We start from the raw sequence: 21,645 nt of genomic DNA, 5'->3' as shown, positions 1-21,645 counted from the left end.
CCGCTTTACAGAACACTGCACCGTGAACGTTTCGTCTCATCGTAATCTGGAGATACGGTTTTCGGTTCAGAGGGTTTGCGAGCTCAAAGGTCTGTTCATACTTGTATAGTAGGTACACTACCATTCTGTCTAGCTTTGACAATTGACAGAAATTGTCTGCAAATTCGCCATCACGACTTTTCTGTCTTTGCATTCGTCCGTGTCGGGGACCTCGGTGGAGTAATCACTTTCTCATCCTGCTGTGCATCGGCATCCCGACCATCCTGCACCTTCATCTCGGCTACACCCTTGGCCATTCCCTGGAATGGACACGACCCCGATGAAGATGGCGAAACGGGTATCTTGGGCGAGACTGGAATCCTTGACGTTGGTGACTTCGGGGATGAGGCGTTTCCCTTCTTCTCCTTGTCACTCTCGCTTTCACTCCCACTCCCCTCTCCCGCGATAACCTTCTTCCCGTGCAAGTAACCTTCTCTCTCGATAATAATTTGGGCAGTCTCGTCTGCGAACTCTTCACCGTCCTTCACGTACCATTTTGCGAACAGGTCATTCTGAATCCAAATCACCTTTCCAATGGCCTTCACGAGGGCGATCTTGCGCTGAAGCGGGAGTCGTGGATGCGATAGGAGGGCTTCCGTCAGGACATCTTGGATGAAGGAGAGGCAGGCGCCGATATGTACGTATTCGATATGAAGCGGGTGTTCTCGACCACGGCCGACGTGCATCATTCTAGTTTGAAAGTGAGTGTTAGCAAACTCGAAGTGCTCGTGATTCTGCAATATAATTAAATCCCTCGCGCAGCCACTCACCCAACCTTATCCAAATACTCCCAAAATTCCAACTTACTCGGATCCGAACACAGACGGTTCAGATACCCCCTAAGGAACATCTTCCGATGGAGAATCTGCGGGCTGTTTTCATCCGGGAATTCATCCAAGGGCCCCTCAAAGCTCGTACTCCGGGTCTGGAACGCTCTTGCCGTAATATCATACTGCAACAGCTTGTGGTAGACGATATTGACGACAGCAGGGATCAAGGCCTTGATGTATTTGGATCCAGAAATGAGGGCTTCGATGTCATCTGTTATTTTTTGGGGGAAATATTAGAATACACATCCCGCACTGACATTAGAGGTATAGAGCTTGGAGACGCATACTTGAGCTAAAGTCCAGGAAGGTGTGTAGATACTGTATACGTGCCTCGAGGTTCGTGTAGAGGTCTTTTCGATCAATATGTTGGACGGGGCGTTGCCACGACATACTTCTCTGGAAGCCAGTCTTTCTCAGCTGTGCGGATCGGAAATGTCTCGCTTTCGAACAACAGTCTCTTGAAACAATGAATGCTAAAACACCAAATAAGGAAATACGATTCCTATCTTCAAAGAAAGCCTAATTGAATGAAATGAATACTTCAGAAGCAAGACAGAATCAGCGCTCGAAGCAGATAATAAATAAACCACCATACTGAGCATCGCGGTATGAGAAACTTGGCTATCAGGCAATCGACTCATCATCTGATCTGGATAGCCATCCAGCCTCCCCACATCGTAGTATATGACAGCAAAAGCCACGATAAACATCCGGAACAGTCATCTCTCCAAACGCTGTGTTTACTCTCACTTCCCTGGTGGCCTGATTCGAACCGTGGTTTTCTAGTCTAGCTGACGTTCGGCCGTCATCCTGTTGGTCGCCAGTTCCGGAAGGGCCGAACCGAACGAGGTAGCTAATTAATGACTAATTATTACTCCAGATTGATTCGTACACCACGCTCTTTCTCCTCTTTTGGTTACTCTCCGCATAATAATAGCTTAATGTATCTATGTATATAGGATAGACGAGTTCACTGGATTTTCTTGAAATCCAACCGTTTCCTCCCCATCACCTCCAACATCGATTCCATTCTACACATCACTGCAAGCCAGAGAACTTACCAACTCGCCCTCTTCCATTACAAACATGCTTGAAAAAGAGAACATAGACACTCGAATCCAAGATGTCCTCAAAGATACTTCTCGATTATCTGCAAACCTCGAAGATCTCAACACTCCCAATTTTGAAATCGACACACTTCGTGAATTAGGAATATGTCCCGTGCGAGTCGGATTTACCGAACAGGACACTCTTGCATTTGAACCATGCTTCTTTTTGCCTCGATTACCGTCAACTTTACTTTCTGACTATCCTATCGTTGAGAATAAGCGGAACAATGAAGGCGTGTTAGAGGAGGAGAAAAAATTACGTGGTGAGATTCTTAGCGATTCAAGTTCAGATTGTTCGGATTGGTCTGATATCGGCAATTGTATGGTCGCTGTGAATTACTCGTTTATGTATTTGCGAAGTGTTTCCTTGCACTTGAATGCAAGCCGTGATGGGATTGGTGGGTTTGATGATGATGAAGAAGATGATGAAGAAGACGAAGAAGAAGAAGATGATGATGAAGAAATGGAAGAAGAACAAGATGACGATGAAGATGAAGAAGAAGACGATAACGAAGACGATGATGATAAGATCGGATCGTTCTGGAATATTGAAGCAATGAAGCATGGGTACGTATTCATCATCTCTCCATTTGAATTTATAAGGCATCGAGCTAACTTGATCGAAACCCACAAAAAAGGGACGGAGGCTGCCTTTTCTGGGACTTTAAAGTCAAAGGTGGAGGTTGGAGAGTCGATCAATGCAGAATTTCCAAGAGCTCTCCCCATCGGATATTGTATCTGGTTCATGATCACGAAGGAAATGATACAAGCCTTACTAGAGGTGAGGTGCGTTCTGTCGTTGCATTGTTCAAATGTCGCTTTCATCTGAAGTGGTATCCAGGCTATGATACTATGCCGGTAAGTTTGTTTATCCAACGAAATTCAACGGGTTTTTCTTTTCGACTGATTTGATTTCAGGTGCTTGTCTTTTCCCATCTAGGCAAAAAGGGAAGAATTCTTCAGGCTCATCATGATGGACAGAAATTGATATTGCAATATTCACCACTAGTAAATTTTGAGGAGGAGAGATATCCTGCAATAGCACTCTTTATTCGCTATTTAACTTGTAACCTTGTCGGATCATCTGTGCGTACTTTGTCTATTAGATGATGCTGGGCTATGGCATATTAGTGGTAATGCTGGATATTGCTAGGCTTCTTGATATATAGGGTTGCTCTTAGAACTCAAATTTCAGGGTGTTATAGAATAGGCAAGGGGGACGCCTGAGTTAGTTTAGAGACTCTCTAGTGGAAGGGGAGCAGACAGAATATTCATGCGGAGCAAATAGATACTATAGAATTCTAATAAGGTACTACTATTGCCTTATATAAAGGATATAGATTAAACAACGTAAAGCCACTTATTTCTCCTAATACATGATTAAAACCGGAATCGGGAACCGGAAATGCTCAGGAATGGTAGTAGACAAAGTGCTCCAGGCAGCAGGAATTCAAGATTAGGCATGAATTGTTGATAGATTTCGGTACCCTCCAGTTCTTCAAGCAGTCAGTCAAGCTTCAACGAGGCTCGCCGTTGACCTATTCTGCTTTTTGTCGGCGCACAAAGCAAACGCCAGGTGATCTGCAATCATGCGTTTACAGCAGGTTCCCGAATATATCATATTATCTTAATTATTCACTCTCACTCATAAAATCATAGTTATTGAGCTCTTCTCTCTGGGATAGAGATATCGGGGCCATCGGGGGCAGCAGGCGCAGCATGGCTAGCGGAGCCAATGGGGGGCGCAGGGCCAACAGAGGTAGCGGGGCGGGGGCAGCAGCGGCGGCGGAGCAGACAGCAGGGGCGGCGGGCTCTGCACCGGTCGCAGCTCGACTTCCCCGGCCACGCGCCCGGTTCGTCTCCTGGTGGCGCCTCACATTCTATTAATCCCAATGTTATTCTTAATGCCAGTGGAAAAGGATTCAAGATTTCTATAATCACCTCCTAGTCTTAGTTAGCATAATTATAACACAAGATATAGGTATGTAATCTATATACTAACACTGCCCTCGAGAAGCCGGAGGGGGCACTGGCGGTACATGTGGCCCCTGGCCCTGCAGAACCAGCAAGTGTGCTATACTTATAAGCATTGTATAAATTATAGATAAAAGTATACTTACTGTGTTCGCCATGTTTGTTTTCTATTTTTGTGTTAGCTAGTGGTAGTGATATAAGGGATAGATTCTTACTTACTTCCGTCAGAACTTAAGAGTGAACCTGGAGATCTTAACAAGAGTGCTATACGTATAAGCGACATAAAAATTATAGTTAAAGTATATTTGCACTGTTGACCATTTTTTGGCTATTTGTGAATTAGCTAGTGTTAGCGATATGAGGGATAGATTCTTACTTACTGTTGCTCTTCCGATAGAAGGTAGTAAAGTGAACTTAGAGATCTTAACGGCGGCGGGGGAGGGCCTTCCTTTTGAGAGATTTCGCAACTAACAGTATCTACTGTCGTATTCCCTATTCACCGCTGCCCCATGCGGAAATGAGGGATTATGTCTCCGAGTTGAATGAGAGGGGGTGGTATGAGTGATTAACTGGACAGCTTCAATTCCCCACTCCCTCTTCTCATCTGGAGACTGGTGGTGAAGTTGCAAGGTCTGTCTCCAGGAGAACGATTCCTTCACGGTGCTGCGATAACTCCCCATTCTTGGGAGTGAATTTTTTGGGCGTCAGGGCTTCAAATTCCTCTTGGAGAGAGCGCATGTTATCGAGTGCTGCGGGTGAAATCCCCGGTGCAGAAATGATTGGCTCCTCCTCTGCTACCTGACGGAGATCCCGGTCGATCCCGTCGATCACCCGAGAACTTGTGGGTCAGCGTCCATTTCTGGACATGGAATCATACGATACTGCTGCTTTCGTAACCAGCAGGTAGATACCTAGTTAGGTAGGTACCAGTGGTTGAGCAATCGTTAATCGTCCGATTTTTCTTCATACTCACATCCCGCCTCTCTTCATGCCACCAATACTACGCGCTACTCAACGCCTCGAACCCCGGGAAGTTTGCGAAGCAGCAATTACTATGGACCCCCGCATCGAATTAGATACCCCGTCGCCTTCTGACTCTCCTGGTTGCTACAGATGACGGGTTGCGCGAACAGCATATTATACCCCTTGGCAGTAAGGCCCATGGGTGAGACCTTTCTTCTTAGGTATGAAAATCAAGCTACCCTGTACTCACTCTCTCGTTGGGCTCACCATGTAAACAGCAACTCCGTGCCCTCCTTAATGGGGAGGGTCAGGGAGGAGTAGCAGTTTAGGACAGAACAGAGGTCCAAACGATCCCAGTCAATTGCAAAGCACACAGAAAACGCCTCGAAAAAGCTTCTAGCTTTTCACAATTGATAATAATTAAGCATTTCACGTTTTCTAAACCGTTGTCGATTGTCTGTCGAAATAGACACAATCAACCATGGCCCCTGCCGAGAGTTCAGGACGAAAGGACAATTCTCTGCCCCGAGACGTTCAGCAGTGGAAAGAAAGAACCGGATCGGGAGCTATGAAGCAGGACGAAGAAGAATCTAAGGAGACTGGAAAGAAGCCCGAGGCCAAAAAGAAGGGTAAAAAAGGATCTAAGGGAAAAGCCAAAGCTGAGGAACCCGAGGCAGATCCTGATACAGCTAAGCGCATCCACGAAATGGCAACTTTGAAATCTGGCTCGTCTGCAACTGAGGAGCAGTTCCTTGCCTTCAGGATTATTTGGCCAAATCCCAAAAGCATCAATGAGCTTCCTCGCCCGATAGGGTATCAGAGGAAAGCACAAAAGGTTCTCAAAGATCTCCCACCCTTCGAGCATTACATAAAGCATATAAGAGAACGAAAGAAAAGCATCCCACCATATAAAAGCGGCGGAGATAAGTTGGGGGTGTTCCAAGCGGTAAGAAAATACCAGCTGCAGGTCGAAGTTGACATCCCGGAACAGCCGATGGAGGACGATTCTCTGGTGCAAAGCCAGAATATTTGGCTGGATCCGGCCGATGACTTTGCACAAGCGGCGGCATCAGACACCAGTCATGAGGCTGCGTCTAAATCTCCAAGTGTACCTGACTCTGCGGCGAATCCTTCTACGGTTGCGTCAGTCAGTACCAGAACAGCAGCCTGTGATCAGACATAGAGAGTCTGGGAACCGACAAGAGACGAACAGATAGTCAACCAAGCGCTTATAACATTTCTTGATGCGATCACAATGAATATCCCAGATGTTAAATGCGGGTGGTCAATGGCACGAGTCGCATTTACAAGGAATTTCAAAAATGCCAGTATGGAGGCGCGCACAGATGGTTATCTGGGACTAGCAGATAATGAAAAAGAGAGTTGCAACAAAGAGAGAGCATTTGCAATTATCGAGACAAAAGCGGGTATTCGACAAGGTATATACAAATACAAATGCAAGAATCAGCAGAGATGATGCTTTGGATACTGCATGACAGTGAACAGAAGCGAAAATGGCCACTTAGAAGTAAGTCCTTATTTTATCTGACTAGGTCGTGACCTTTTTCTTTCTCTTACTCATTGTGGTATCAAGGCGGTTCCTTATCTCGCAAGATCGACACGAAATCTTTATGACTGCTGCCGAATGTAGCGATGAGTATATTGAATACCTCCATGGTGAAAAGGACTGTGACGAGGATAACCGAACTTGCTTTATAACAATGCAGCAGTGTGGTCCTTTTCTGATCAATGGTCATTCTCATATGGGACTATTTACTAAGTTTATTGTGGTGTTATGTTTGGAAGTCACCGACAACGTTAACAAGTGAGGGATTAACTCTCCGGGGGAGGAGACCTTGGTAGATCCCGCGACCGGGGATACCATTCGTATCGTCGACCCGTTGGCCGCATCTGACCCGGTTCATCTGTATCATCTGACCTTGGTTGGCGATAGTCAGCAGAACTTAGCGGCCCCGTCAGAGGGGATATCTAAAATCAAGGTACTACCAGGTCTGTATCTCAACCATGAAATCCTACTAAAGAGAGGTTCATCTAGACACTTGCATGCCCAAGAGCAAAACCGTGGTGATTGATTCTAGTTGCCAATCCTGCATAAGGTCCAGAAAACTGAGATAAGGCTTTTATGTATAAGGCTCTGAGTATCTAGGAGTGGTGATATTGGAATTGCTGTCGTTCAGCAACAGGATGCAAGGGATAAAAGTCCCATGCGTTCTCATTTGCTCCTGTTGTTCAGGAGCAGATAGCTCTTCAGTTTTCAAACCAGGAGCCTATCATCCTCAATTGCTGTCGTTCAGCTTTTCCGCCCCCAACAACTGCTCACACCTCAATGTGATGCTGGGGTCTAGTAATCCTTACTTACTGTGAGGATGAAGCCAAAATGAGCAGCCTTTCTGTGAAAGCACAAAATGTACGTTTGTATTATCTTGGGGGTACTAGGCTAAAGATAATAGAAAGCTTGAATTCTCTATTCAGTGTTATTACCTTGGGATCCTTGCTAGCTATTTTATCTGCTATTATCTATAAAGGGCTAGAGAACATCGAGCTTTTTAGGCGAATTAGTAAAGCTGTTCGCGTCCTCGCTGTATCACTGGATCTAGGCCTGGAGTCTGATATCACGGCTTCTTATCATGGTATCTAGTCTAGTCTGCCCATCTCATTATTAGAAAATTGAGATATTGTCGTATTCCTCTTTAACAGCTAAGTTTCTTAGACCTTTTTTCACTGTGATCTCATGAACACACGTCTTGCATCACTTTGCAAACACTTATTATACCAGCCCGAATATGGTCGCAGTATCTGCCAACAAAATGACGATGAAGCAAGTCCTTGTGCTCAGCTGTGAGGATTACTTCGATTGGCTTGGTGATTGGATCTGAATATGGTATCTCAAAGGCAAGACTTTAGGATAGCTAGTCGTCATTTTGCGGTAGTTGACAGTATATGCAAAATTTAACAGTTATGTCGGAGCCTGCCTACATGCAGGCCTCCCTCTTGACGGGTTTCTCCCACGCCTTTCTAGCTCCACCGACAGAGGTAAATAAGCTGAGCTAGTTGCTGGAGAATTCAAGCTCAGCGAGCTTCGCTCCAGAGGCTATGTGCCCGGATTTCTTCGTTTTTTCATCACCTAAACAGCTCCAGATACAGCAGAGCTTGTATTACTACTGAACCAGACCTGCCAAAAAGCAGGATCTGCCCTCTCCTCCCCTCCCTCCTCAAATCCCCCTTCTTGACCCTCCCACCTCCTCTCGAACACCAACAGCGGCAAATCAAGGGACTGGGTTGCCAGAGAAGGCACCAGAGAAGATCAACGGCATTCGAAAGCTTACTATGAAGACCGAATTTGACACTTGGCTCTACTTAGTCAAAGATGTCCTCAGGCCCGTGGACTGTGCGGACCTCATCGATTCGAATATTCCCAGACCTACGTCTACGGACCAAGACGCGTACAATAGGTGGCGGAAGATGTCGTTGTGCATTAGGAGTTGGATCACAGCCCAGCTCGACGTCGAGATTATCAAGGAACTCCGTCAACTACCCAACAAACTCATCTACGCCGATGAGTATATCGACGCGATTCGAACGATCGTTATTGGTGAACGACATATAGAACGTCAAACCGTTTGGAAAGCAGCGGTAAGGACATATCGACATCAATATGGTTCAATAGAACAGTTCGTTGTCGCCTACTGTGATGTCTGGCAACGCGCTAATAATTTGAACGTCACCATCACCCCATGGTGTGCTGCCGTACTCCTACTTGGAGAACTTGAGAATGAACTACCCAACTGGACAATGGCTCAGTACTGCTCCTGGCCGAAAGACAAGTCTACCACGATGACCAAGTCCGAATTTCAACATCTCTGCCGCGAAGCCATTGATATAGGCAAGAAGCGAGAGCGAGAGCTCAAGATACAAAAGTCAAAAAAGCGAAAGCCAAAGAGTGCGAGTGCTATAGCAAGTGTCGAGTGAGTGCCAAAGCGAGAGCCAGAGATGCCAGAGTGCCAGAATAAGGTTCGGATTTGAAAATGGAAGGGAATAAGCTATCAAATTGAAGGAATGCGAGACCAAGGACTTCAAGAAGAGCATGTAGGAGGAAGATTTTTACCTAAAAAGGCAATGTAAATAGCTTCAGACCTAGGTTGCAGTCGGCGCGGCCCAGGGGAGTGTGTCGGAGCCCGCCTACATGAAGTCCTCCCTCTTGACGGGCTTCTCCCACGCCTTTCTAGCTCCACCCACAGAGATAAATATGCTGAGCTAATTGCTAGAGAATTCAAGCTCAGCGAGCTTCGTTCCAGATAATGCTATGCCTAGGTAATAAACCGTCTCCAGTGTTGTTATTCCTGTGAGTATCAGCATATCTACATCAATAATTAATAGTCTCCCTATAGTTCTATACTGTTCGCGAAATGGGCAGTGCATCCAATGTTCCTTGGTAACTAATTTGCGAATAACGTGGACGAATTCGGAACCTTTGCGGTGGAAACCTCTCTGATACTTTGGTTTCCCACAATATAGTAATACCATCACTTTTAGGAACATTGTCCATATCACTAGTAAAGATTCTATCGTAATTGAGTACATGTGCCTTGACTCTGTTCGTTACCATGTAAAGGACTATAACTATAAGAAGTTCTCTGAGCGCAACTGTTTCTATGGGGGATATGACAACTGAATACTACGATGACCAGATAGATACTGTAAATGCATATGAGCATAGCTTGCTTGGATTGGTAAACGAGTTGCAATAGATAATTTGCCCTTCAAATAGATCGGTTCAGGAATTATCAGATTTCAGGTCCATTTTCTGGACCACTAGTGATTAACCTGTCTATATCGTAAATCCGACATAACAATGCCATGATCGAATAGCTACTTCTGTTATATACTCTTTTTCTTTCGAGGAACACTTCTGACAGCCTGCTGGCCCTTCAGTATTAACCTAACCACACAGAATGCGAGAGTAGAAAACTACAAGCTATGTGATATCTTACAGATAGGCATATAGAATCAGCGAGCCCAAGATATCCGTCACATTCTCTGGATCGGACAAAGTCGGGGAGAGTCATAATACTCGCTGCGCCCTGCCCCGATATACTGTACGCTATTCAATAATATGCAGGCCTTGTCTTGCTCTGCCATGACACGAATGACCCGGTCGAAAGGCAGCACAGACGATCATCACCGGTGGTAAACTATGCAATGCATCTTTCTGGGTGTATCCTCTTAGTCTCAGTATTTTCTGCGCTTGTCTGACCATCTTTGCCATCCATGGGCTTTGCGCGCTTGATGGATGCCTGCTGCCTTATGACGTCGAAAGCGTCTATTTAAGATGGTGAGGAATACAACCTTAGAGCGGGGGAGTAGATTTAAACCAATTATCCTGAGGTTATTCGCCTAATTTATGCGGGGTTAACTATATCGTGACATCCGCGGATATTCGTAGTCTCTCCCTAAGATCTAAATAATGTCTTCTTGCTTAACGGCTAAAGTTGAGATTTGCGGCGCGTGATCATAAAATCTTCTGCTGATCAGCAAAAGACGTTTTTACTGCTGGAAATAAAATGAAAATATTGGATAATAGCTGTGCCCCGCAAGCGTTAGCGACAGCATGAGAAGAACTACAATTGCCTTGTGACGGTTGCGACCGGACGAGATTTGCCAATCTTGAGTCCGCAGTGATCTGTAACTAACTAACTAACCAACTAACGGAGACATCAAGGTCATTCAGAGATTGACCCAGAACATCCATGTTTGACAACTTGCACTTAGTTATGGATGCGGGAGCGAAGCAGTGCCGGCTGCGGCCCTGACGAGTTTGGACAAGTCGCCCGACAGTCGCTCCCGGTCGAGGATTTGCGCTCGTCCCGACTCTACCCCAAGAACTTGGATGCCCTCTCCCTCCATCGTGAAATCAGGCCGCCGCTGAGTATTATTGAGGCACATCCAAGGAAGCCTTGTGGTTGTGCGTCACGGAGATCTCTTGGCCATCGACATCGCCACTTTTCTTGTTGGTCCAAGCCTCATGGAATGATTTGGGGGAGCGAAATGCGACGATCACTCGCAGGCTGACCCGTCTTTGCATACCTAGTTGATCGTCAGCTTAATCTCTCGGGCAAATGGTTAATACGGGCATCAAGCCTCAAGGTTGGCGATAAACTCAAGGTCGCATTAAGTAAGTATCATATTCGACTCCACCCTAGCGGACAACGAAGAAGATTAACAGGATGCAGAACTGCAGAAGCAGAAACGAGTTGCCGCAGCGTCGCAGTTGACGAGACTCTGTTTTCGTCTAAGCAGGCACGCCCGCCTCTTCAGCCGCGACGCTCAGCAGACAGACTGAGGAGAATCTGGGGCCAGTTAGTCACAAGATACTTATGGAGTACGGCTGTATACTTGGATACTCGACAGAGATGTTTAACTCGGGCATGTGAACACCAAGCGGAGAATACCCCATAGCGACAGTCATCTACCAGTCGCAGAGGTATGATACTCATCACAATTCGATGAGCGTTTCCCGATACAGTACGGTGCCTGGCATTAAGAGTGGTCGCTGCCCAGAGCCAGGCACGGCCTCGCGTGGCGTACCGAACGGGGAAGACCCTCTTCTATCCGAGGCTATCTCAACAGCGAATAATCGACTGCTCGTGATATGCCTTCGGAAAGTTACAGGGCGAACACAGCTCAGAAAGCCATTTCTCGTATGATGGTTTGCGAAAGGCATTGCTGGCCCATCTTTTTTTTTTTTTCTAAACAATCTGGAAGGTGCTTTGCACCGTAGTCCGGAAATAATGCATCGCAACGACAAGATTCGAGATAGTTAGCACTTTCCCCATGATGAGGGACGGGCTGGCCTACTTTTTACATAGCGGTCTGGGGCCTCAGACCTACTCTACGGAATATACTAACCAACTTCCCCAGAAGCCCCCGCTTCGAGAGAACAATACATTCCACATCCTTCTGGCGGCATTGTTACTGCGTGTACACCGTGGGGCGCCCTGTGGCTTCACCTAACGATACCTTAGCCCACTGGCATTCCGGTTGACTGGTGCCAAGTGCCAACACTACCCTGCTGTACCTGATCCGTGTCGTCCTGTTATGGGAGGTTTCCTGCAGGTTAGGTTAAGCTAAAAGGGTGCCAGTCACCATTAGGCGACATCTAATTCTGCCACATCCAGAGTTTCCTTGCTCTAGCCCTGGTCCTTACCATCCCAGATCGTCCTTATCGTCGTTCACGGTTGAAGCAATCATCGGAGACCGACCGGGTTCGGGCTGTGAGATCTGCATGACAATTCTGCTGTTCAGTACGGCAGTACTTACAGCAACCTTAAGAGTTTCCGGTTCTTGAAGCCCTTAATCCGGCAGATACCTCTACTAAAGGAGCGTTTCCCCCAATCCTCCTTAAGCCTGCATCCGGTCGGTTACTCGCGCGGGATCAAAAGCTGGTGTACTTATACCTGCTGATCTCCAAGCGTCGGCCTCTTTAAGTCTGGTCGTATTCCGTACCCGTCATTTCTCAGATCTACGGGATTAGGGCATACAACATGTTCGCCCGGCTCCCGCAAAAAGCGCTTTTGGGGCTGTCTATTCTGTCCTCACTCGCCGCGGCTGCCCCATTCGTGTAAGTATTAAAATCCTCGAGTGTGTATTCCTATTCTTGGACTTTTTCTTACACTCCTTCTACAGCCAAGAACGGGATCTCACATTCGACTACAACAATCAGAAGGTCCGCGGTGTGAACCTTGGTGGCTGGCTTGTGCTAGAACCGTGGATTACACCTTCGCTCTTCGAACAGGCCGGTAGCGGCGCTATAGATGAATGGACTATATGTTCAATTCTCGGTAAAAGCGAGGCATACAACAGATTGTCGAATCACTGGAACACCTGGATCACCGAGAGCGACTTCCAACAGATTGCTGCGGCGGGTCTGAATCATGTGAGAATCCCAGTCGGATACTGGGCCGTCACTCCTTTGGACGGGGAACCATATGTGCAAGGACAGCTCAATCTGCTTGATCAGGCGATCGGTTGGGCCCGAAACAGCGGTCTCAAGGTCCTCATTGACCTCCACGGTGGTATGTGTGGAATAAAATAGCAATCAGATCGCGACCTGTATAGCTGATTTCTGTCTCTTAGCACCCGGCTCGCAGAACGGATTCGACAACAGTGGCCGCAAAGGCGCAATCGACTGGCAACAAGGAAATACAGTACCTCAGACCCTGCAGGCCATTCAGGCTTTGGCCCAGAGATACGCTCAGTATACCGATGTCGTCACCGCAATTGAGCTGATCAATGAGCCTTTGATCCCTGCTGGAATTAACCAGGATAGCCTCAAGCAGTACTACTATGATGGTTGGGGCAACGTCCGCGTATCTAACAATGACACCACTGTTGTCCTTCACGATGGTTTTCTGGAGGTCGACTCCTGGAATGGTTTCATGGGGCCGTGGTCTGGTGTGTGGCACGTAATGATGGACACCCATCATTACGAGGTCTTCGACAATGGCCAGCTGGGCCAGAACATTGACGGGCACGTTAATATGGCGTGCACTTTCGGTCAGACGCATCTCTACCACACCGATAAATGGACCATTGTCGGCGAGTGGACTGGAGGCATCACCGACTGCGCCAAGTACCTGAACGGCCGAGGCGTAGGCGCTCGGTACGATGGCACGTACCCGGGCAGCTCGTGGATTGGTGACTGCTCTGGAAAGTACCAAGGCACTGTGGACGGTCTGTCAGGTGCCGACAAATACAACATCCGTCGCTTCATCGAGGCGCAACTGGACGCCTTCGAGATGAAGACTGGCTGGATCTACTGGACCTGGAAGACGGAGAGTGCCCCTGAATGGGACATGCAAAAGCAGCTGGCTGGTGGTCTCTTTCCCCAGCCTCTGACGGACCGACAATATCCCAACCAGTGCTCCTAGAGTGCTTGTATAACCGAGCATGGCATTAATATGCATATATTATTACTCCTCATCTTAGTGTAGCCATAACGTCAATAATAAATACTTGTGTCCAAATGGTTTGAACCAGCGGTTTATCTTTCAACCTTTTTCCTTTCTCAGAGAACATTACTTTCTTCTTGAGATTAGTTAACTTGAGCTGACGTTAACCCCATTCCATGAGGGCGTGCTGTGGCGGCCCTTCGTCATCAGAGATGTTTGCAATAATGGGCTTCTCCACAAGTCCCGTGTCTTCAGCCAGTATGAATAGCCTCGCTCCTTCGTAAACCGCTTCAAAAATACAAGAATCGACGGGAAAGGACATGCAAGACTGGTTCTTCATCGAACAATTCGAAGTACCGCATACTGCAACCATTCCCTGATGTACATGTCGATTTCTGTCTCAGTAGGTAGTGATCTCAGGACTGTTGATTGCAGGATGGATTAATTGCCTGTGAGGGTATAAAAAAAACCCCTTATTTTTCCTACCTATGTATATGGACTACACAAGCGTGTGATCTACTATCCTGTTATGTCGTATATGTCATGAGGTTTTAAGTAGAGTTATTTATGCTTATGCTTATGCTTATGTTTCCATTTTTCCTGTTTCGGATACTTGTAGTAAGTATTACTAACATTGTTAACTTAACTAAGTGCTGCGATAATTGGTTACTGGGTGGCCTCTGGGTCTATATTAGCGTTGATCCAGCTGTCCCGTTTGTCCAGGAACTCAATTGCGATGTCTAGAGGAAAATCGAGGAAGCGAAGTTGTGAGGCTCGAATGATGCTGAATTATAGGTATGCCTATGTCTAGCCTAGAGCGAGGACGGATCGGGAGTCGCTATTTCAACGATTAGAGTCATCATCATGCTATTTCCTTGCTATTCTCTTTTTGATCTAGATAGGATATTCAGGGAGTAGAGTATGCTTTCGAAATGATAAGGAACATGTTACTTCCACATAAAGGGGTATTATGTATGGCATTGTATGATATCCCGACGAATGGCTATGCTTCGAGTAATGCTGAAAACTGGTTCATTGGCAGAAACAAAGGAATTCCTGTGTAGTAGGGGAGAAATAGTTGAGAGAGATCAATAATTCTTTTTCTTCCACATAGCAGGTCATTCACTCATAGTAGTCCCAATGCACCAAAGGCAGCTACCACTTCTCTATCCACGTTGATGAGCCACGCGTCCTGGAACTGCTGCTCACCGCCACAGGCCATAATGACAGTCTGCAGTCTCTGGCGGACAAAGTCTCGAATATTGATTCTGTGGATCACGTCGGATCTCTCAAAGTCACGTCGGCGCAAGCTCTCCGGAGGCTCATTATCGTGATATGGCGCTGTCTCGGCATTGTTCCAATGGATGAGATAATCTCCTCCACGGGGGTCGTTAGGTTCCTCTGCCGTACCTTCGGCGAGCTCAGTGATGATATCCGTCCAGGTTGCAAGGTAAGACTGGAGATTGTTGAGGAGATAGGCAGGGGGTGGTGCTTCAGGGGTGTTGAGTGAGAGCAACTGAGTAAGAGCGAGTGCATGGAGCTTCTTTTGGCTGGTGCTGCCGATGTTATCATAATGAAAGAACCACTCTGTCAGTATCCATGACAGACAGCTTTCCTCGGGTTGGCCGGTTGCGGCAGACACGGCGGAGACAAAGACTTTGGGGTTCGCAAGTGCTAGTCTAGCAAGAACGGATAGATAGTCCGTCTCGACGACGCCGTACACTGCTGGAGATTTCCTATTTGGCCCAGTCTGCTGGCTAGCTTCATGTGCTGAGTGAAGACCCTCAAGGAGGGAAGAGAGAAACGAACTGTCGATGAGAGACTTGGCGACGACATTATATCCAGCTTCGCTTCCACCGTCGACTCTTTCCACAGAGCGGATGAGCATTTCCACCAGGCGCGGAACAATACCAAGACGCTGTCTGGTGGTGGAACGGAGGAGACTCTCGAAAGACACAAGCATTTGGAAGCGTATCCGATCACTCAGGACTTCTTGTGGTGAAAGAAGAATATAAGACTCGGCTATTTGAAGTGCTAAAGGAGCACTGTCCGTAGCGGCTTCGAGGATAGGGAATAAAGAGGGTAGAAGGGAGATGATATCTTCGGATGCTGGGGCGGGAGTCTGGGTGAGGATGGCAGCCCAAAGTTCGAGAGCCTCATCCAAGAGGTAAACCAAAGTCTCCTATACATCATTATTAGTTTTCTATCTCTGCACAATGATGACGGAGAAATATACCGATCCTGGCTCGACTGAATTCTTGATAAGTGGAAGTATATCCGCATGGTATCGCACAGACTGCTGTTTCAGGGAATGAATTAATGCAGATAGCAGAGTCAAGATCGCCTGCTTCATGAGGTGCTCCTCCCCTGACTGTTCCCACAAAGGCGGTAATAGTCGGATGATTTGGTCCGAGAAAGGAGCAATCTAGGCAAGTTAGTATGATACCCACGCACTTCAGTGTGGTGACTTACATTATCTTCCATTTTTACGACTGCAACGCGCACTGTCTCCAATAGGCCCATCTTCGTCTCCGACAACTCAACTTCTTGCACTAGACTCATGAGCGATTCAAGTATCGTCGGAGCAAACGGAAGGAAGACTTCAGGAGAGAATTCGTAGGGGTCTAGCACACTTCGGAGCTGTCTTCCCGCGGTAATTCTAACAACAAGATCATTTAATGGATCCTGTTTGCTAAGTAGGTGCTGGAATATTTGGTATATGGCGGTTCGATTTAACTCCCCCGGTTTGACCGGCACCCATTGTCCAAGCAAGATTGCTACTCTTCTGCGGAGAAGATTGTAACCCTGCTGCTGAATCTGAACCTCTGGAACAAGAGTGGACTCCAAAAATGTGTTGAAGTCCAACTGCTGCTCTAGACTCGCAGCAGCCAGTCCGATGGCGGAATATAGTGAATCTTTCAGCAAGACATCGCGATTCTCTGGAGTCGCAAATGAATAGAAGACATTCAGAAGTCTTGGTATGAGGAGATCCTTGAAATGTATGACGAGATCAAGGAAAAGCTTTTCGGAACAGGAGCGGATGGAAAACTCCCAGGCGCTAGACGTCTCTTCTTCTCGCTTTTCCCATTCCTCAGGTTCCTCCTCCCACTCCTGGAAGTCACTCTGACGGAACTTGAAGAACTTGGTCACTAGAAGCTCCATTATATTGACCACAATGTCTTCAGTAAAGAGTTGGGACTTGATAAATGCTATGGACTCTTTTTTCTCCTCCTTGTCCTGGGGCTGCTGATACTTGAACGTCTGGGCTGGGTTGAAGGCCATCCTCACGCAAGCTCTCAGCAGAAGTAGCGCCTTTAGTCCCACCTTCTCCATCAAAGTCTTCTCTCCTCCTGAACCAGAATCAGCGCCCATTTCGCTTGCATTGAGAACAGTAGCTTCATAAGTCTCTGCCAGCTTCACAACCAATGTCCAATATGATCTAACTAGCGTGATACTGTCAGGAAGCAGGGCAAAAGACGCTGGATGAACATTTGACATCTCCACATGCAGCTTGGATAGTTGAAGCAGATGCTTTTCAACGTATTTCAAGATCTCTGGTGGGAAACTAGAGCCTGCTTGAACCCAGGAGTAGAACTTGCTAAAGTGAGAATGGGTAAGGGCCCAGAAATCCCGTACGTCCTTATCACGACTGGGATGTTCAAAGCCAGCGATCAACAGTCTGCGAAGGACTTTCAACGAGACCAGACTTTGCTCAATTGCCTCCGCCAGGGTGGCATCACTAACATTGCCCTGCTCTAGGAAGCCAGCCCATTTGTTTACTTTATCCACGTAGATACCTCCCAGGAGAGCGAGAATCTCAGGAGCAACAGACTGTAGGCTCGCACGCTTTCTCTGCAATCTTGCGGTTGACAATTCTTTGATCACTTGCAGCAGAATCACCAGGACGCGTGGTAGCTGCAGTGGATTGGCACCAGGTTGAACGGAGGCACGGAGAAATCCAATGAGCGTAGGGATTGCGTCGGGCCAGTCTTGAGGGAATTCATGTCGCACAATCTTTGCAATCATCAGAGCATTGTGTAGAGCTAGTAGAGGAGCTGGCTCAACGATCCCCGCCTCCAGAGCACGCGTCTTGATCTTCTCCTTTTCTTCCTTCTTGAGTGCATGTGACGCCGCCTTGCGCCAGTACTTGTCGATCCCATTTTTCAGTTGGATGATTGCGAGGTATCGGACTTCTGCAGGAACGGAATAATCGACGAAGATGTCCTAGTATCCCTTTATCGTTAACACATGCCCCGCGTGATACTAAGGGAGCAGAGAACCTCTCACCTGCAGCAGAGAATAGTATCCTTCTTGCGTTTCCCAGGTCTGGAGCTGTTTTGCACCTGTCTGCACTTGCATCTGCGTTGAGCCAGCTGCAGATACCAGAGCGTTGAAGACATTCTGGAGGGTCAGCGGATTGGCCTCTCCGGCCAACTCGATTGGTTGAGCCATGGCGAATCAGTTGAACGCTCGACTGTAAGTGAGCTCAACTGGTAAAGGCAGACGTCCGTCAGGACAGAAAAGCCATATGAGATAGACCCACAGAGCTCTGGATTCCTGTTTCAGGGTCTGCTGGCTGTCAACAACACCAGAATAAAGTAACTCCATTCATTTGTCCCTCTGCAAGCAAGATCAGCGTCACTCCCCGCAGCTCACCGCCTACTGTTTAAGGATCCTCTGGAATCATGTTGTTCCTTTCCGGTACACCCTAGGGTCTTGCCCTGAACTAAGCCTTATTCGGGTAGCCTTTAGGGCTTCTGCCGGTCCTATTCTGGGTTAGCGTCCGCTCTGAGGTCGTATGAGGTCATTCCTTATTCGGCTTTATGTTGATCGACTCCAATCACACTGGCACATCCTAGAGCGATAACGAAGAGACTACTTCAATGCCTAGATTTTCTCACTGAAAAGGAGCCTCAGCAGAGCTCTTTAATGCCAATGATATCAGAGAGATTATGATGGAAGCTCTGCTCCGCTCGCCTTGCCAGGTACAATCGAACTCCGCTCTCCTTGGTTGTGGAGTGGTGATATCGCTATGATGTATGATGATGCAAGATACCCTCAGTTCGCAGGAAGCCATTCCTCCGTATACTGGTACATATAGTCCTTCAAGGTTCGAACTTTGCGCATCGAGCAGAAAGCAGACTGCATACTACAGACAGAACAAATTTCTTTTCCCTACTCAAGTACAAGTTTAAGACGGTCAAACTACTTTATCCTTCTATTCCAGCATGTCTCTCGACGCAGCTCACCGTGCTGAGCAGGATCTCAACTCCTACCAGGCCAAGCAGGGTATTGGACGAAAGAGTGACTCTGGTACCTATTGGCTCTTGACTTGCAAGTATCTGGAAAATGTTAGTACTAATCATATCAACTAGTCCTCGAATCCGGAGTCAATGAACAAGTAGACAAGCAGTTTGGCGGTGCGGCAAGCGCAAAGTACGGAGTGGTCGCCAGTTCATCATCCGGCGACCACAGAAAGATCCCTCCGGAAGAAGGTGGTGAACTCGATGATCGGGGACGGTAAGTTTCATGCGCCCTCGGACTATGCCACTTGTGAACTTTACCTGACGTGTGTTATGTCTAGAATGACTGAAGCGAAGGACTTCGAGGGCCCTGATGGCCCCGAAGAAAAAATAAAAGCCGCGACGGTGCGACGACCGGGAGACGATGATGTCCTGGTCCCCCAGGATCTAAAGCACAAGGGCATCAAATAAAGACATAATGCATGATGACATTGTATTATAACGCGTTTGCATTACAAATATATTAATGAGGAAATCGGACTGGTGCTCGACAACCAACATTTCCGCATTTTGTCGTCAGCTCCATTTCGTGCGTTGAGTATAATTGATCATAGCATGCTAGAAATTTTCTCTGTAATAAAGAAAATATTCCCAGTATTTCCTTTTCGCGTGATTCCTTGACTATCTAGATCTATTGAAGCATATATATTCATGGCTGCGTAGTAGTTCTTGCGCACTAAAAGCGGACTCGGCATGCAGTATGTCCCCGGCGGAAGAGAAGTATCTTCTCATATATCACTTATCAGCTCACCCCCGTCCTGGATTATAACCGGAAACCTGCTTTATATCCTCTTCTGCATCACTCAGGGCTAACTCTGATAAGTATCGTTTTTGTCTCCACATAGTTCTCCAAACTGATTCCGTAACCCTCTCTGCCTACACCACTGCCTTTGAAGCCGCCGAATGGCAGCTCTTTGGCTTGTGTTGGGCTGGTACAATTAATGGCCACAGTTCCCGCCTCGAGGAGCTTCGATACGCGGATTGCCCGATCAATGTTCTTGGTAAACACAGCTGCATAAAGGCCGAATTCCGTGTCGTTTGCTTTAGAGATGACCTCGGACTCAGTCTTGAATGTGTTTATGACCACAACTGGCCCAAAGACTTCTTCCTTAATGATCCGGGAGTCTTCCGGGACGTTCTCGAAAACTGTTGGTTTGATATAGAAGCCGTCTTGCGCATCACCGCCCAGTGTCATAGTTCCGTCTCGTTGGCCAATTTCTAGATATGACTTAATGCGATTGTATTGAACTTCATCAACTTGTGGACCCTGGGTAGTTGTCTTATCGAGGGGGTCACCAAGACGGGCAGCGCCAAATTTCTCTTTGAAAAGAGCAAGAAATCGATCAGCGACGCTTTCATGGACGTAGATCCTGGAGTTCGCCATGCACATCTGCCCGCTCAAGTACTGGATGCTGTTTTGCGTCATTGTAGCCGCACTTTCGAGGTCTGCGTCTTCGAAGATAATCGCTGGAGACTTGCCCCCTAGTTCAAGGATGACGTTCTTCATATTTGAAGCTGCCGCGGCAGCTTGGATCTGCTGGCCAGCAACAGGGGAGCCTGTGAAACTGAGGCAGCGGACGTCCATGTGAGACGAGAGCGTCGAGCCGCACGGCCTGCCAAAGCCTGTGATTACGTTCAATACACCCGGAGGGAAGCCAGCTTCTGCTGCCAACTTGGCGAGATATATTGACTGGCAGTAACGAATTAGTTCATGTCTCATTCAAATCATTATACCATGTGCTAGCACTACTCACCGTCAAAGGTGCTTTCTCGCTACTCTTGAGGACAACAGTGTTTCCGGCCGCGAGGGCCGGGGCAACCTTGAGCGAGAAGAAAATGCAGGGCGCGTTCCATGGGATAATGCAAGCAACAACACCGAAAGGTTGCTTCACTGTGATATTGAGGTGGTTACGTGTGTTTAGACTCGATGAACCCTGGATCTGGTAACCGGCCTCGGCGAAGTGCTGGAAATTGCTTGCCGCGGTATTGCCATCGACGAAAGCAGAAATGGGCTTTCCCGTTGAGATAGCCTCTAGATAGGCAAGCTCGTCGATCGAATCGCGGATAAGTTTGGAGAATTTGGCCAGGTACACACCCCTCTCGCATGGCTCGAGGTCTCTCCAGGTTGGGAATGCCGCCTTTGCTGCCGCAACGGCAGCATTGGTGTCTTCTTCATCCGCTTCGTGGACTAAGTAGAAGTCAGATTAATCCATTTCGACTAGAGGTATGTACGTATTACAACTTACTTTCGGCGATCACCTCCCTTGTTGTAGGATTGGTCAAGTTAAAGGTCTTGCCGCTTTTTGACGGTTGGAACTAGATGTCACAGATTGTCAGTAACATGGATTCTCCTGATGCACTGTTTGGCCGACACGTCTCAACAACTCACTTTTCCATTGATAAATAACCGCGTCTCAATGGACGGTTCAACTCGTGCTGGTGCCATGTTTGCATGCAG

General features: G+C 47.4%; 9 protein-coding genes across 9 annotated transcripts; 5 read left to right on the top strand and 4 right to left on the bottom strand.

Moving 5' to 3' along the window:
* Positions 1-170: 170 nt before the first annotated feature.
* Positions 171-1,259, bottom strand: C8Q69DRAFT_442686 (Protoglobin-domain-containing protein; the record flags this gene model as incomplete). Its single annotated transcript, XM_028628862.1, has 3 exons — positions 171-729; positions 810-1,080; positions 1,157-1,259. 3 exons carry the CDS (start codon positions 1,257-1,259, stop codon positions 171-173), a joined length of 933 nt encoding a protein of 310 aa, XP_028488177.1.
* Positions 1,260-1,666: 407 nt separating this feature from the next.
* On the top strand, positions 1,667-3,273 carry C8Q69DRAFT_175148 (hypothetical protein). Its single transcript, XM_028625807.1, has 3 exons — positions 1,667-2,545; positions 2,617-2,764; positions 2,897-3,273. The coding sequence occupies exons 1-3, from the start codon at positions 1,956-1,958 to the stop codon at positions 3,086-3,088; spliced, it is 930 nt and encodes a 309-aa protein (XP_028488176.1). The 5' UTR covers positions 1,667-1,955; the 3' UTR covers positions 3,089-3,273.
* Positions 3,274-3,286: 13 nt separating this feature from the next.
* On the bottom strand, positions 3,287-4,730 carry C8Q69DRAFT_459257 (hypothetical protein). The gene is made up of 4 exons (XM_028630061.1): positions 4,333-4,730; positions 4,172-4,280; positions 4,098-4,119; positions 3,287-3,860 (listed from the first exon to the last, which is right to left on the bottom strand). The coding sequence occupies exons 2-4, from the start codon at positions 4,233-4,235 to the stop codon at positions 3,638-3,640; spliced, it is 309 nt and encodes a 102-aa protein (XP_028488175.1). The 5' UTR covers positions 4,236-4,280; positions 4,333-4,730; the 3' UTR covers positions 3,287-3,637.
* A 666-nt stretch (positions 4,731-5,396) lies between these two features.
* C8Q69DRAFT_442683 (hypothetical protein) lies at positions 5,397-6,279 on the top strand (the record flags this gene model as incomplete). The annotated part of the gene is made up of 2 exons (XM_028628861.1): positions 5,397-6,062; positions 6,184-6,279. 2 exons carry the CDS (start codon positions 5,397-5,399, stop codon positions 6,277-6,279), a joined length of 762 nt encoding a protein of 253 aa, XP_028488174.1.
* A 1,440-nt stretch (positions 6,280-7,719) lies between these two features.
* Positions 7,720-9,135, top strand: C8Q69DRAFT_517445 (hypothetical protein; the record flags this gene model as incomplete). The annotated part of the gene is made up of 3 exons (XM_028633416.1): positions 7,720-7,774; positions 7,893-7,969; positions 8,123-9,135. The coding sequence occupies 3 exons, from the start codon at positions 7,720-7,722 to the stop codon at positions 8,903-8,905; spliced, it is 915 nt and encodes a 304-aa protein (XP_028488173.1). The 3' UTR covers positions 8,906-9,135.
* Positions 9,136-12,092: 2,957 nt separating this feature from the next.
* Positions 12,093-13,955, top strand: C8Q69DRAFT_174844 (glycoside hydrolase superfamily). Its single transcript, XM_028625806.1, has 3 exons — positions 12,093-12,554; positions 12,620-13,008; positions 13,070-13,955. The coding sequence occupies exons 1-3, from the start codon at positions 12,478-12,480 to the stop codon at positions 13,861-13,863; spliced, it is 1,260 nt and encodes a 419-aa protein (XP_028488172.1). The 5' UTR covers positions 12,093-12,477; the 3' UTR covers positions 13,864-13,955.
* Positions 13,956-14,624: 669 nt separating this feature from the next.
* C8Q69DRAFT_526107 (importin 11) lies at positions 14,625-18,749 on the bottom strand. Its single transcript, XM_028633625.1, has 4 exons — positions 18,172-18,749; positions 16,357-18,108; positions 16,121-16,309; positions 14,625-16,066 (listed from the first exon to the last, which is right to left on the bottom strand). The coding sequence occupies exons 1-4, from the start codon at positions 18,334-18,336 to the stop codon at positions 15,011-15,013; spliced, it is 3,162 nt and encodes a 1,053-aa protein (XP_028488171.1). The 5' UTR covers positions 18,337-18,749; the 3' UTR covers positions 14,625-15,010.
* A 363-nt stretch (positions 18,750-19,112) lies between these two features.
* C8Q69DRAFT_505157 (hypothetical protein) lies at positions 19,113-19,598 on the top strand (the record flags this gene model as incomplete). Its single annotated transcript, XM_028632675.1, has 3 exons — positions 19,113-19,197; positions 19,260-19,404; positions 19,469-19,598. The coding sequence occupies 3 exons, from the start codon at positions 19,113-19,115 to the stop codon at positions 19,596-19,598; spliced, it is 360 nt and encodes a 119-aa protein (XP_028488170.1).
* Positions 19,599-19,986: 388 nt separating this feature from the next.
* Positions 19,987-21,633, bottom strand: C8Q69DRAFT_505156 (aldehyde dehydrogenase domain-containing protein; the record flags this gene model as incomplete). The annotated part of the gene is made up of 4 exons (XM_028632674.1): positions 19,987-20,877; positions 20,942-21,375; positions 21,434-21,503; positions 21,577-21,633. The coding sequence occupies 4 exons, from the start codon at positions 21,631-21,633 to the stop codon at positions 19,987-19,989; spliced, it is 1,452 nt and encodes a 483-aa protein (XP_028488169.1).
* Positions 21,634-21,645: the final 12 nt, after the last annotated feature.

This window comes from Paecilomyces variotii, assembly GCF_004022145.1.
Source record: "Paecilomyces variotii strain CBS 101075 chromosome Unknown C8Q69scaffold_2, whole genome shotgun sequence".
In the NCBI taxonomy this organism is placed as follows: Eukaryota; Fungi; Ascomycota; class Eurotiomycetes; order Eurotiales; family Thermoascaceae; genus Paecilomyces; species Paecilomyces variotii.
This window is presented reverse-complemented; position numbering and strand designations above follow the sequence as displayed.

Bases quoted from the DNA above. Each gene is read 5' to 3' on its own strand.
- C8Q69DRAFT_174844 (XM_028625806.1), top strand. From the start codon at position 12,478: ATGTTCGCCCGGCTCCCGCAAAAAGCGCTTTTGGGGCTGTCTATTCTG. The intron at 12,555-12,619 runs GTAAGTATTAAA...CTCCTTCTACAG, and splicing joins GCCGCGGCTGCCCCATTCGT to CCAAGAACGGGATCTCACAT. The intron at 13,009-13,069 runs GTATGTGTGGAA...TCTGTCTCTTAG, and splicing joins CCTCATTGACCTCCACGGTG to CACCCGGCTCGCAGAACGGA.
- C8Q69DRAFT_175148 (XM_028625807.1), top strand. From the start codon at position 1,956: ATGCTTGAAAAAGAGAACATAGACACTCGAATCCAAGATGTCCTCAAA. The intron at 2,546-2,616 runs GTACGTATTCAT...CCCACAAAAAAG, and splicing joins ATTGAAGCAATGAAGCATGG to GGACGGAGGCTGCCTTTTCT. The intron at 2,765-2,896 runs GTGCGTTCTGTC...ATTTGATTTCAG, and splicing joins CAAGCCTTACTAGAGGTGAG to GTGCTTGTCTTTTCCCATCT.
- C8Q69DRAFT_459257 (XM_028630061.1), bottom strand. From the start codon at position 4,235: ATGTCGCTTATACGTATAGCACTCTTGTTAAGATCTCCAGGTTCACTC. The intron at 4,120-4,171 runs GTAAGTAAGAAT...ACACAAAAATAG, and splicing joins ACTCTTAAGTTCTGACGGAA to AAAACAAACATGGCGAACAC. The intron at 3,861-4,097 runs TAAGTATACTTT...ATTGGGATTAAT, and splicing joins AACAAACATGGCGAACACAG to AGAATGTGAGGCGCCACCAG.
- C8Q69DRAFT_526107 (XM_028633625.1), bottom strand. From the start codon at position 18,336: ATGGCTCAACCAATCGAGTTGGCCGGAGAGGCCAATCCGCTGACCCTC. The intron at 18,109-18,171 runs GTGAGAGGTTCT...AAGGGATACTAG, and splicing joins GATACTATTCTCTGCTGCAG to GACATCTTCGTCGATTATTC. The intron at 16,067-16,120 runs GTATATTTCTCC...AATGATGTATAG, and splicing joins ATTCAGTCGAGCCAGGATCG to GAGACTTTGGTTTACCTCTT.